The sequence below is a fragment of the Tetrao urogallus genome (genome assembly GCF_951394365.1).
Source record: "Tetrao urogallus genome assembly, chromosome: 1".
Classification (NCBI taxonomy): domain Eukaryota; kingdom Metazoa; phylum Chordata; class Aves; order Galliformes; family Phasianidae; genus Tetrao; species Tetrao urogallus.
The window spans coordinates 193,450,644-193,464,799 of record NC_136813.1 but is presented as its reverse complement, the minus strand read 5'-3'; the positions used below and the strand labels follow the sequence as shown (position 1 = coordinate 193,464,799).

The 14,156-nt window shown below is 56.5% G+C and overlaps 1 protein-coding gene across 1 annotated transcript; it reads left to right on the top strand.

The window, feature by feature from the left end:
* Positions 1 to 2,191: 2,191 nt before the first annotated feature.
* On the top strand, positions 2,192 to 3,402 carry LOC306945337 (C-type lectin domain family 2 member B-like; the record flags this gene model as incomplete). The annotated part of the gene is given in 6 exon segments (XM_079534059.1): positions 2,192 to 2,263; positions 2,265 to 2,282; positions 2,286 to 2,391; positions 2,667 to 2,851; positions 3,055 to 3,161; positions 3,261 to 3,402. Coding segments are annotated over 6 exon segments (630 nt in total).
* Positions 3,403 to 14,156: the final 10,754 nt, after the last annotated feature.

The window sequence follows — 14,156 nt, the reverse complement described above, 5'->3', positions numbered from 1 at the left end:
CGCAACCGCCCAGTTTTATCGATCGTCCGTCAGGGGAGCCCCGTGGGAGGTCCGCCCAAAGGCGGTGCTGTGCTGCCGTCGGCAGTCGGCCCATAAGGGGCGCAGTATGGCCGTCCCGGCGCTGCACGGCGGTACCGCGCGGTGCGGTGCCCCCCCCCGCCTGTGTCCCCGCTGTGCCCGGCGCTGGGAGCCCTTCCCCCGTTCTCCCCATCGGCGGAGGCAACTCCTCGCAGTGCTTCGTCACCCTCACTGTGAGACGTTGCTATGCATAAAGCTGTGCTGCCATTCAGTGAGACCTGGACAGGCTGGAGAGCTGGGCAGTAAGAAACCGGATGAGGTTTAACAACAGCAAGTGTAGAGTCTTGCATCTGGGGAGGAATAATTGCATGCACCAATACAGGTCTGGGGGATGAGCTGCTGGAGAGCAGCTCTGTGGAGAGGGACCTGGGTGTCCTGGTGGACGACAGGTTGGCCATGAGCCAGCAGTGTGCCCTTGTGGCCAAGAGGGCCAGTGGCATCCTGGGGTGCATTGCAAAGAGCGTGGCCAGCAGGTCGAGGGAGGTGATCCTCCCCCTCTGCTCTGCCTTGGTGAGGCCTCACCTGGAGCACTGCATCCAGTTCTGGGCTCCCCAGCACAAAACAGACAGGGAGCTCTTGGAAAGAGTCCAGCAGAGGGCCACCAAGATGGAGAGGGGCCTGGAGCATCTCTGCTATGGAGAAAGGCTGAGTGAACTGGGTCTGTTCAGCCTCAAGAAAAGAAGAGTGAGAGGGAATCTAATTCAGATTAGTAAATATCTGAGGTGTGGGGGCCATGGTGGCGAGGCCGGACTCTTTTCAGTGGTGAGTGGAGACAGGACAAGGGGAAACGGCCATCAGCTGCAGCACAGGAAGTTCTGCACCAATGTGTGCAAGGACTTCTGTAGGTGATTCGATGCAGCGCTGGAACAGGCTGCCAGGTGGTGGTGGGTTCTCCTTCTGTGCAGATGTTCACGTCTTGCCTGGATACCTCCCTGTGTGACCTGCTGTAGGGAACCTGCTTTGGCAGCAGGTTGGTCTCGATGATCTCTAGAGGTCCTTTCCAACCCCTACAATTCTGTGATTCTGTGATATTTGTGTGAAACTTTCAGTGTTGTGTTTATGGCCATATCGTCTTGTCCTGTTCCTAAGCACTGCTGAAACAGTTGGCCACGTCCCATTGCTTCCTGCATGTATCAGGTATTTATAGACGCTGATCAGCTGCATCAATTCGCCCTGCTCTGCACAACGCACACCTGTGCCCCCGGAGATAAGTATCACCTGCTGCGTGCTCAGGCGAGTATTTGGAGTTGTTGCGCTAAGCAGATGGGAATGAACGGTGGGTGGAGCCGCAGCTTTGGGTTCGGTTCACCTCACCTCTCTGCCGGCATCCCTCATTGCCATCGATCCCCGCGAGGGCTTCGCTCAGAAGAGCGCTCCGCCGGCACCGCTGTGTCCTCAGCCCGACCCTTCTCTGCCCCTCTGCCCGCACACGCCGGGCGCAGCCCCGCACCTCCGCGCTGCTATGGATGAAAGAGAGCGGCTGAGCGCTTCCCCGCACCGAGAGGTGACGATCCAGCCGGGAGACGGAGAACAGCAGCCTCAGCGGGGTAATGCCGGGAGGCAGCGGGAAAGGGCCGAGCGGGGAAAAGAGCCCGAGCCCACGGGAGGGGAGAGAGCGGCGGGAGTGAGCGGGGAGCTGCGCTGAGAGTGCGGGAGAGAAGGAGAGTCCGAGTGCGGGAGAAGGGACGGGCAGCGCGGGGACAGCGCGAGGACGGGGCTGGGATGGCAGCGAGAGCGTTGGAAAGGCAGCAGCCCGGAGTGAGAGGATGGGCGCTGCGGGGAGGGACGGCACAGAGCTCTTTTCTACCTTGTGCGGAGCTGCGGGGGGCGGAGTGGATGGGGGATGGAGTTCCGTCCCGCCGAGCCCGTGAGTCACCTGCAGCGCTCCGTTCTGTGCCGGCTCGTAGCGGCAGCGGTGCGGGCAGCAGAGCAGGAGGTGCCCGTCCTCTGCATGGCGCTGCTGGGGGCCGCAGCTCAGCGCTGCGCTCAGCGTTGGCCCCTCGCTGCCAGGGAGACACTGAGGCCCTGCAGCTCAGAGAGGGGAGCGGAGCCGTGGGGGTCTGCAGCACAGCGCTGTGGGGCTGTGGTCCAAAGTGATGCGGTTTGGTGGGGAATGGTGGTGGTTTGTGGATGGTTGGACTGCACGATCTTGGAGGTCTTTTCCAGCCGTGGTGATGGTGTGACTGCATGAACTGCTCTCTGTCTGACCAGGCTCCAAATGCAGTGAGCTGTGGAAGAAGAGGCGCCGTGTGCTCTGCCTGGCTGTGTGTGCAGTGCCATGGATCCTTGTTTCGGTGCTGCTGGCCGTGATAGGTGAGTGCCACCCGCATCCCACGGGGATGGAACCTCTATGGTGGGTGTAGGACGGGGGACGATGGGGTTTCCCAGCACCCTGAGCTGCTCCCCAAGCACAGCCCCCATCCCAGCTCCTGGGGCGCCCACGTGGTGCCCCAAACCGCCTTCTGCTCCACCTTCCCAGCCTCTGCCACCGCTGCGAGGCCATCGCCCCATGGCCGTGCATCCCAAGCCCACGCCTGCTGCAGGGGAACCTTCTTTGCCTCTCACTCGCCCAACTCTCTCCCTCTCAGTGCTCCAGCATTCTGAGTCGTGCTCACCTCGCCCACCCTTCTCCCACGTCTGCCCCGACGCCTGGCTCAGTTTGCAAGGGAAATGCTTTTATTTCTCAGACAACGAGAGTGACTGGGACAGCAGCAGGGAGCACTGCCAGCGCCTCGGAGCTTCCCTGGCCACCGTGGACACGGAGGAGCAGAAGGTGAGAGCGGGGCGTGAGCCGCAGTGCCAACACGGGGGTGGGAAACCCACACTTGTGGGGCCGCACCAACGGCTCCTGATGCCCCCAAGTGGCCCCACACCAAAGCCACGAGGAGATGCCTTGCAGCGAGGTGGCAGCTGAGATGTGGGCCTGAGGGGGGAAAGTGCTCCAACGGCTGCAGTCACACCTGGGTTTGTTCAAAGGAATTCATGCTGCGGTACCTGGGCCCGGCAAACTGTTGGATTGGGCTGCACAGGGCAGAAGGGGACGAGCGCTGGACGTGGGCCGACGGCAGCGCCTTCAGCAACTGGTCAGTGCGTGCGTCCGTCTGTCTGTCTGGGATGTGTGTCAGGGTCTGCTTGGGATGGGCTGGGATTGGGTTTCCCATTCTGCTCCCTGCTGTGCTCAGGTTCCAGCTGCGAGGCGGAGGCCGATGTGCGTACCTGAATGGGGACAGGATCAGCTCAGCCCTGTGCCACACTGAGAAGTTGTGGGCGTGCAGCAGAGCCGACAGCTTCGTCCTCTGGAGGAATGGGACAAATCCACAGTGACAGATCCCAGCCCAGCCAGCTCGTGCCAATGCTGCTGGGCACGGCCATGCCATGGCTGCGTGCTGGAATCTGCCTCTTTCCAGCACTGCTGCAGCTGTTCCTGCCTGGAACCACGCAGCTCTGCTGCTCGTTATCTCTCAGGGAACATGTTTAATTGCACCTTGCCTTAAAGGGAGGGTCCTCTGAGGGTCCTTACAGGTCACCGCAGCACGGAATGATCCCATGGTGCTGCCCCAGTACGGCTGGACCCGAGGCTGGGGTATTTCTGCTCTCCTTTCGGGCTCTGTGTCACATCGCGGTGCCATCGCTCCCAGCCGCTGTCTGACTTTGGCTCTGGGCGACGTCGCTCCCGGTGCTGTCACACGGCCGCAGCCCTGCAGGAGGCTTTTTGCACTCACAGTTCTTGCTGAGCTGCAGCCTTTTGTAATTGCACTGAGCTCTCATTAAAGTCGCTGTGGTTTTGCTCCTGTGCAGTCGGTGCCGTTCTGTCCCTGCGATGGCAGCACCGCGTCCTCCTGTTGTGTCCCTGCAGCGCCGTGCGGGGCAGCAGCAAAGTGAGGGCGCGCTCGGTGCCGCTGTGCGTGTGACGGAGAGAGGGCTGGGAAGGAGAGCAGCGCTGCCAGAAGGACCCCCGGGGCACAGCGGCGGCTGCAGGTGGCACCGATGGCGGTGAGCGGCGGCTGCCGTTGCTGTCGCTCAGCGCTGCAAAAGGGGACGGAGAGCGGCGTGGGGGGAGCTGCGAACAGGTCAGCCCATGATCGAGAAGGACGTTCAGTACGGCTTAATGCTGTTTTGTGCTGCTAATGTAGAGGCTGGAAAAAGAAGTTGAGAGCAGAAAAAGAACTGCTTGTGGCAGGGGGTGGAGGTTGGGCTAAAAAAAAACAAGAGCAAGAGCAGGCACGTGGGGGGAGGGGGCCGGAAGGGCGGTCTGGCAAAAAGACAACAGAAAAAGTTCTGGTTTAGGCAGTTTTGTTTGCAGTACTGCACATGGCTACGGGTTGGTTTGCTCAGCAACAGGGAGCAGTGCATCAGTTTCAGAACCAGCATGAGTTCAGCAAACGGAATCCATGAGTGACACTTGTGAAATCTTCCACTGCAGCTTCAGTGGGCACACAGAGCTGATTTCTCTCTAATTTTGCACTGGGAAATAACAGAGCACCTCTGTCTTCTGCCCCATGGCTTTGCCCCATGAAGAGCACTGCAGTCCCGATGGAACACTGTTATCTTTGGCCTCACAACGCACACGGACATTTCCTCGGGTTCCACAGAGCCTGCTGTAAGAGCGGCTCACTGTGCCATAGGGAGCACTGGGAATGTTCTGAGCTGGGAGCAGCGGGTGGCAGTGGGACATTCCGTGCTGGAGCTGATGGTGAACAGAGGGGGAGCAGTCGGGGGGCACTCGAGCAGCCTGAATAGCGCTGAGCACGGCCAGAGGGACAGCAGCTCGTATCTGAGAGTCCTTGGGAAAGGAGGAGTTCGTGTGACAGTGCAGTGCGTATGGCTGTGTGAGCTGTTTGTGTGCAGGACCTGAACCCCACGAGGGTGCACTCACTGGTCACGTCCCGCAGAGCAACCAGTGAGGAATAAAGACTGGGAGTGGAACGTTGTTTCTGCGTTGTAATTAATGAGATAAGTGTTTTATCTCACGGTCAGTGCCGCCGTTCTGTGTCCTGTCCTGGTACTCATCATTCCTCCCGGGGCTCTCTGGATTTCGCCGGGTCTCTCTGAAGGTCTTCATCACTTTCCTTTGGATGAACTTTCCACGTTGGCGCACGCTCAGCAGGTAGATGGAGTAATTTATAGGTACGGAGAGTGCAGCCCTGCTCTGCGCAGCCGTCTGGAACGGCTCTGAGCCAGGAGCTCAGGACAAGTTCCACATCCCAGCCCTGGAGAGCGTGAGAACGCCTTTACGAATCAGAAACCCTGGACAAGGATATGAACAGGCTCATTGCGTTGACTGCCCTTCGTCCCTCCGCCTTCCTTTCCCCCCATCCCCCCAGCCCCGGCTCGGCTGGCTCCCGTCTTGAACTGAACTTCTATTGGGCTGCATTTGTGGCTCTGCCAGGCATTCCTGATCCTGCAATCCTGTGTACCTGATGTAGGATTTACGTAACTTCTGGGGGTACAACATTGCTTTTCCCAGTTTGTGTTGAAGCCGGACTTAAAAGTTTCAGTCAATTGGTTTCGCTTGACACTTAGCTCCAATTTTCTCTACTGAATTTAATCTCTACATTCAACTGTTCTGATTCGTTGTGCCCAAGTAATGGCTGTGGAGAGCCTGGCATGTACAAGAATGTATGCATTCCAACTTGTTCTCCTAGCCAGGATTTAATTGGTCCCCCCCAAAAAGTGAACTTCACTTGCCTGTGGCTCCTACAACTACTACAAAAATCACCTATGGGTAATAATTCTTGACGTAGCACAGATACGAGGCACCTGCATCAGGAAATAAACCTCTTTGCCCTGCTTCCCCAGCTGCTTTCGGCCCAGTGGGGGCAGAAACCTCCCGGATTCCTTCCACCCTTTCCCGTGGGGATCTCTGGGTCCTCAGGCCCTGCTCTATTGCAGCAACAGTAGCAGCTGCTGTTGTTCTTCCCAACTTCCTTACTATGTTCCTCAATCAATTTTGCCATATCTCTCACCTCTCTTCTCAGTCCTGACATCCCTGTTACACCTGGCTCATCTCCGTCTTCCTCAGCCTGTGCCTCTCCCAGACCTTTTTCACTTCCTAAACTGTCATAATTCATGCTTTTCCTTACCCCTGTTGCCATTTTTTCCCCTACTATTCCACTATTTGTGCCCTCAGTTACACTTCCATGCACCGTTAACAATTACACTTCCATGGACCATCAAGACAGTTTGTGCCGCTCCCTTCACAGCTCACGAGTCAAACAGTGCAGTTCTCCAGTGCCCATCAGCACCCAGCACTTGGTCTCACAACCGGGGCACTCAGCTGTAACTCCCGTCCCGTTCCTTCGTTTGTGTTCCCGGTTTGTTCTCCAGCGTTCCCCCTGCCTCACCAGTGACCTCTCTCCAGTGAGCCAAAGTTCAACCCAGGGGTCACTGACAGAATTTTCTCAGACACCCTTTGTCCCATAGCAGCACTCCATCCCGGCCGGTCGGAGCCGTCGGATACAATCCCCAATGCTGGGGAACGGGGCCCACCTGCCTCCCCAGGCACAGGAGCACCGAATTCCCTGAGCCAGAGTCACAGCCAACAAACCCCAGCAAAACAGGAGCGTTTGGGACGGGGAATGGGGTTCTGCAAATAACGCTCCTACAACACAGGCACTTAACAGTTACGAAGACGGTGGCAATGACTGATGCAGCTCCAACACCCGGGAAAAGAAAACCGGTTCAGTCATTTACCACAAAGTTCCACTCGCCACTTTCCTGCCGAGCCCCTGCTGGCAGCACAGCATTACGGTGACTGGAAATGCCCTCCCAAGCACGGCTGCTGTGCCAGGGCCGTGCCCCCGTCAACGTCCAGGCAGACTCCCGCTTTCCGTCCTGTGCAGACATAAATCACAGCATCACAGAATTGTAGGAGTTGGAAGGGACCTCTAGAGATCATCGAGTCCAACCCCCTGCCAAAGCAGGTTCCCTAAACCAGGTCGCACAGGTAGGCGTTCAGGCGAGACTTCAACATCTGCAGAGAAGGAGACTCCCCACCTCCCTGGGCAGCCTGTTCCAGCGCTCCTCACCTCACTGCACAGCCGTTCCTTTGCACATTGGTGCAGAACTTCCTATGCTGCAGTTTCCGGCCGTTTCCCCTCGTCCTGTCTCCACTCACCACTGAAAAGAGTCCGGCCTCGCCATTCTGCCCCCCACACCTCAGATATTTACAGGCCTGGATCAGGTCCCCTCTCAGCCTTCTTTTCTCAAGGCTGAACAGACCCAGTTCACTCAGCCTTTCCTCATAGCAGAGATGCTCCAGGCCCCTCACCATCTTGGTGGCCCTCCGCTGGACTCTTCCCAAGAGATCCCTGTCTGTTTTGTGCTGGGGAGCCCAGAACTGGACGCAGTGCTCCAGGTGAGGCCTCACCAGGGCAGAGCAGAGGGGGAGGATCACCTCCCTCGACCTGCTGGCCACGCTCTTTGCAATGCACCCCAGGATGCCGTTGGCCCTCTTGGCCACAAGGGCACACTGCCGGCTCATGGCAACCTGTCGTCCACCAGGACACCCAGGTCCCTCTCCGCAGAGCTCCTCTCCAGCAGCTCATCCCCCAACCTGTACCGGTGCATGCAATTATTCCTCCCCAGAAGCAAGACTCTGCACTTGCTGTTGTTAAACCTCATCTGTTTTTTTTCTGCCCAGCTCTCCAGCCTGTCCAGGTCTCGCTGAATGGCAGCACGGCCTTCAGGCGTGTCAGCCAATCCTCCCAACTTCGTATCATCAGCAAACTTGCTGAGGGTGGCCACCATCCCCTCATCAAGGTCATTGATGAAGATGTTGAACAAGACCGGACCCAGCACTGACCCCTGGGGACATCACTGGTTACAGGTCTCCAGCCACACTCTGCACCGCCAACAATGACCCTTTGCGCTCTGCCAGTCAGCCAGTTCTCAACCCACCTCACTGTCCACTCATCTATCCCACACTTCCTCAGCTTTGTTATAAGGATGTTGTGGGGGACAGTATCAAAAGCCTTGCTGAAATCAAGGTAGACTACATCCACTGCTCTCCCCCCATCCACCCAGCCAGAGACAACATCATAGAAGGCCACCAGGTTGGTCAAGCACGACCTCCCCCTGCTGAACCCGTGCTGACTACTCCTGATAACCTCCTCTTCTTCCAGTTGTCTGGAGATGACATCCAGTACAAGCTGTTCCATCACCTTTCCAGGGACAGAGGTGCGGCTGACTGGCCTATAATTGCCAGGATCTTCCTTCTTGCCCTTTTTGAAGACCGGAGTGACATTGGCTATCCTCCAGTCTTCAGGCACCTCCCCCGTCCTCCAAGACCTCTCAAAGATGACAGAAAGCGGTTCAGCAATCACCTCTGCCAGCTCCCATTTACCAACTTAGCACTTGGTGCCTTCAGGGCCGATGCAGTTTTGCTGCCGTGCACGCTGCGCTGCCCAACGCGACCCACGAGTGCTTCTGCCAGAGGCCTTAAGCAAAGAGCAGAACCAGAGAAAGAGAACCCAGGCTCAGGGGTACCTTTACCCACAGGACGCTGTCTGCCCCTGCGCTGACCCTCCTCAGACTTGCAGTCCCTCCCGGACGAGCTGCCGGTGGGCGCGGGGCGTTCTCCTCTCGGTGGGTCCACAGCCGAGCAGAGGGTCTCCTGCCGGGTCACCAACTGGAGCTGACAATTCCAACAGAGTAACTTGACATGGCAGCTGTCTCAAGCAGGCCTTCCTTTACTGCAGCGCTGCGTGCATGGGGATCATTCCGCCAGCATGCAGCAGCTGCGTATTCAGAGGTAGAGCGTATGCACAGCCATCGCTTGTCAAGGACGTGGGCAGAAATGCCAAGAAAAAGTTAACATCGTGTCCCTCCCTTTTGGGCGTGTGTCCTAACGTCGTGGTGGGGGTCTCTGGTGGTCCTGGGATGGAGGCTGGTGATCATTCTCACTGTGAATTTCCCACCTTTCAAAGGGGGGTAGCCCAGCCCGGCTCCCAGTGGTGCTGTCTTGAAGTGAGGCATTTTTACTGCTGTCTTACCTTCTACAACAAGACGTCTGTTCTACGTTCTTGTCTTTATTTGATGGTCAGTGGACTCTGCAATCTGCTTGGCTTACGGTACATGTCTCCTGTCCTTCAGTTTGAGTCTACTCAAGTTATGTGGAAAAAGGCTGTTGTCACAACATAGAAAAGATGTTCTTGTGATTCAGCAGGTGGCTGGGCCCCATCCCCTCATTGTCCCACTCGCTGGAGAAGAGAAGGCTGCAAGGAGACCTCATGGTGGCCTTCCAGCAGTTGAAGGGAGCGTAAAACAGGAGGGGGAATGGCTGTTTGTGAGGGTGGGTGGTGATGGGACAAGGGGAATGGCTTTAAAGTGAGACAGGGGAGGTTTGGGTTGGATATGAGGAGGAAGTTCTTCAGCCAGAGGGCGGTGAGGCACTTGAACAGGTTGCCCAAGGAGGCTGGAGCACTGCGTCCAGTTCTGGGCTCCCCAGCACAAAACAGACAGGGATCTCTAGGGAAGAGTCCAGCAGAGGGCCACGAAGGTGGTGAGAGGCCTGGAGCATCTCTGCCATGGAGAAAGGCTGAGTGAACTGGGTCTGTTCAGCCTTGAGAAAAGAAGACTAAGAGGGGACCTGATCCAGGTCTATAAATATCTAAGGTGTGGAGGGCAGAATGGCGAGGCTGGACCGTTTTCACAAGTGTGTGCAGACAGGACGAGGGGAAACGGCCGGAAACTGCAGCAGAGGAAGTTCCACATAAATGTGCGCAAGGATTTCTTCAGGTGAGGTGACGGAGCGCTGGAACAGGCTGCCAGGTGGTGGTGGGGTCTCCTTCTCTGCAGATGTTCAAGACTCGCCTGGACGCCTCCCTGTGCGACCTGGTTTAGGGAACCTGCTTTGGCAGGGGGTTGGACTCTGATCTCCGGAGGTCCCTTCCAACCCCTACGATTCTGTGATTCTGTGATGCTGTGTTGTGGATGCCCCATCCCTGGAGGCATTCAAGGCCAGGCTGGATGTGGCTCTGGGCAGCCTGGTGTGCTGGTTGGTGACCCTGCACACAGCGGGGGGTTGGAACCAGCTGAGCACTGTGGGCCTTTCTATGATTGTATGATTCTATGATCCATGCCATGTGTTTGCTCTCAAGGTAATTTCCTCCATGACCTTCTCAGGCCCTGGGTGCAGTTGACCGTAGGGTGAAAAAACCCCAAGGATCACCACGTGCCAACCCCCCTCCACAGGCAGCGCTGCCAGCCGTTGCACCACGTCCTGGATCGGAGATCTGGGGCCCCATCCAGCCTGGCCTGGAGCACAGCCAGAGGGGGAGCATCCACAGCCAATAAGGGCAGCTGTGCCAGCACCTCACCACTGTGGGGAAGCCTCTGGACTTTCAGGAACGCGGCCGGAGACGTAACAGCACACCAATATGCTTACAAGCTGTTCGTGTACTTTACTCTTAAGCACTACTCTATTTATACATGTTAACAGAGCATCCTGCAAAACACTCCCCAGCCGTAGACACAGGCACTCAGCCAGTCAGAGCCGTGAGATGTTCTTTCTTCTTCTAAAGGTGTCCTTGGCTCTCATGCCATTTGTCTTGCTCCACAGCTGCTGCTCTGAGCAGTTTTTTCTTACGTTCCCACAACCGCTTCCTCACGAAACAGCTCCCCTGATATCAAAACTGAATCCAACCTCCTTTGCTTTACAACCTTTACTACCCCAGGTCCTGTCCGCATCTAGCCGTGAAGTTTGTGCTCCATGTGAAAGCGCTCTTTGCCGTCCCTCCCTGCAGCGCCCATCCTCTCACTCCGGGCTGCTGCCTTTCCAACGCCCTCGCTGCCATCCCAGCCCCGTCCTCGCGCTGTCCCCGCGCTGCCCGTCCCTTCTCCCGCAGGAGGACAAGAATGGAAATCATGGGGGTTTGGAGCAATAATCGTCACCATGCAATTAATGATGGCATAAACATGAAATGAAATGGTGCCAATCAGGGAAACGAGACAACAATAATTAAAATAATTACAAAATGTATTAATGATAACAGTGTAATTAACAATGGTATTAATGGAGTGATACACTTTGGAGGGGAGCTCTGCGGAAAGGGACCTGGGTGTCCTGGTGGACGACAGGTTGCCATGAGCCAGCAGTGTGCCCTTGTGGCCAAGAGGGCCAACGGCATCCTGGGGTGCATTGCAAAGAGCGTGGCCAGCAGGTGGAGGGAGGCGATCCTCCCCCTCTGCTCTGCCCTGCTGAGGCCTCACCTGGAGCACTGCGTCCAGTTCTGGGCTCCCCAGCACAAAACAGACAGGGATCTCTTGGGAAGAGTCCAGCGGAGGGCCACCAAGATGGTGAGGGGCCTGGAGCATCTCTGCTATGAGGAAAGGCTGAGTGAACTGGGTCTGTTCAGCCTTGAGAAAAGAAGACTGAGAGGGGACCTGATCCAGGCCTGTAAATATCTGAGGTGTGGGGGGCAGAATGGCGAGGCCGGACTCTTTTCAGTGGTGAGTGGAGACAGGACGAGGGGAAACGGCCGGAAACTGCAGCATAGGAAGTTCTGCACAAACGTGCGCAAGAACTTCTTTACAGTGAGGGTGACGGAGCACTGGAACAGGCTGCCCAGGGAGGTGGTGGAGTCTCCTTCTCTGGAGATGTTCCACACCTGCCTGGATGCCGACCTGTGTGACCTGCTGTAGGGAACCTGCTTTGGCAGGGGGTTGGACTCGATGAGCTCTGGAGCTCCCTTCCAACCCCTACAATTCTGTGATTCTGTGATTCTGTGTGTGTGATAAAAATTGGGGAATTCATAGAATCATAGAATCATAGAATCACTAAGGTTGGAAAAGACCTAAAAGATCACCCAGTCCAACCGTTCACCTATTCCCAATAGCTCCTACTAAACCATGTCCCTCAACGCAACATCCAGTCTTTCCTTGAACACCCCCAGGGTCGGTGATTCCACCACCTCCCTGGGCAGTCCATTCCAGTGCCTGACCACCCTTTCTGAAAAGTAATACTTCCTCATGTCCAGCCTGAATTTCCCCTGGCGTAGCTTGAAACCATTCCCCCTGGTCCTATCACTAATGACACGAGAGAAGAGGCCGACCCCCAGCTCACTACAACCTCCCTTCAGGAAGTTATAGAGAGCAATAAGGTCTCCCCTGAGCCTCCTCTTCTCCAGGCTGAACATTCCCAGCTCCTTCAGCCTCTCCTCATGTGGCCTGTGTTCCAGACCCCTCACCAGCTTTGTTGCCCTCCTTTGAACATGTTCCAGGGCCTCAATATCTTTCTTGCAGTGAGGGGCCCAAAACTGGACACAGTACTCGAGGTGCGGCCTGACGAGTGCTGAATATAGGGGAACAATCACCTCTCTGCTCCTGCTTGCAACACTGTTTCTGATGCAAGCCAGGATGCCATTGGCCTTCTTGGCCACCTGGGCACACTGTCGGCTCATGTTCAGCCGAGCATCAATCAATACCCCCAGGTCCATTTCCTCTACGCAGTCCTCCAGCCACACTGCCCCAAGCCTGTAGCGTCGCCTGGGGTTGTTGTGGCCGAAGTGCAGGACCCGGCATTTGGCCTTGTTGAAACTCATCCCATTGGCTCCAGCCCAGCTCTCCAGCCTGTCCAGATCCCTCTGTAGGGCGTCGCTACCCCCAGGCAGATCCACGCTTCCAGCCAATTTGGTGTCATCTGCGAATTTACTGAGGGTGCATTCGCAGATGACACCAAATTGAAGCAAGGATCTTGAATAAATGGGATTCATAACAGTCAAGTAAAAATGGGGAATATAATGATAACAATGGCAATGAATGAAGACTTGGGGCAATTATTATTAGCATTAGTAACATTATACTGTTCTCTATGGTATATAATATTATGTTATATAAATATATTGACATAGCACAGAATTAGATCATTATCTACATGAAACAACAACAACAACAGTGCGTGTGGCAAGAACCAAACAGAATAAAATCAAAACCCGGAGCACAAAGTGTTGGCTGAGCCCCGCGGGACGCAGCGCTGCTCTGTGCTCTGCTCACACTGCTGGCTGCGCTGCTCCAGGTCCTGGCAGCTCCAGGGGTCGGGGGCAGCGATCCTCACCCTGCCCACCCACCCGTCCCATGGTGCTGTGACCTGTAAGGACCCACAAAGGACCCTTCCTTTATGGCAAGGTGCAATTAAACATGTTCCCTGAGAGATAACGAGCAGCAGAGCTGCGTGGTTCCATGCAGGAACAGCTGCAGCAGTGCTGGAAAGAGGCAGATTCCAGCACACAGCCATGGCATGGCCGTGCCCAGCAGCATTGGCACGAGCTGGCTGGGCTGGGATCTGTCACTGTGGATTTGTCCCATTCCTCCAGGGGACGAAGCTGTCGGCTCTGCTGCACACCCACAACTTCTCAGTGTGGCACAGGGCTGAGCTGATCCTGTCCCCATTCAGGTACGCACATCGGCCTCCACCTCGCAGCTGGAACCTGAGCACAGCAGGGAGCAGAATGGGAAACCCAATCCCAGCCCATCCCAAACAGACCCTGACACACATCCCAGACAGACAGACGGACGCACGCACTGACCAGTTGCTGAAGGCGCTGCCGTCGGCCCACGTCCAGCGCTCGTCCCCTTCTGCCCTGTGCAGCCCAATCCAACAGTTTGCCGGGGCCCGGGGCCAGGTACCGCAGCATGAATTCCTTTGAACAAACCCAGGTGTGACTGCAGCCGTTGCAGCAAGTGTGGGTTTCCCACCCCCGTGTTGGCACTGCGGCTCACGCCCCGCTCTCACCTTCTGCTCCTCCGTGTCCACGGTGGCCAGGGAAGCTCCGAGGCGCTGGCAGTGCTCCCTGCTGCTGTGCCAGTCACTCTCGTTGGCCAAGAAATAAAAGCATTTCCCTTGCAAACCGAGCCAGGCGTCGGGGCAGACGTGGGAGAAGGGTGGGCGAGGTGAGCACGACTCAGAATGCTGGAGCACTGAGAGGGAGAGAGTTGGGCGAGGGAGAGGCAAAAGAGCTGAAATACTTGTGATTAAATTGTGATTGAACTGTGATGCCCTTGGTAAGTTAAGTCCTAGTTGCCATCACAGAAACATGGTGGGATGGCTCCCATAACTGAAATACCACTGCTGAGGGGTA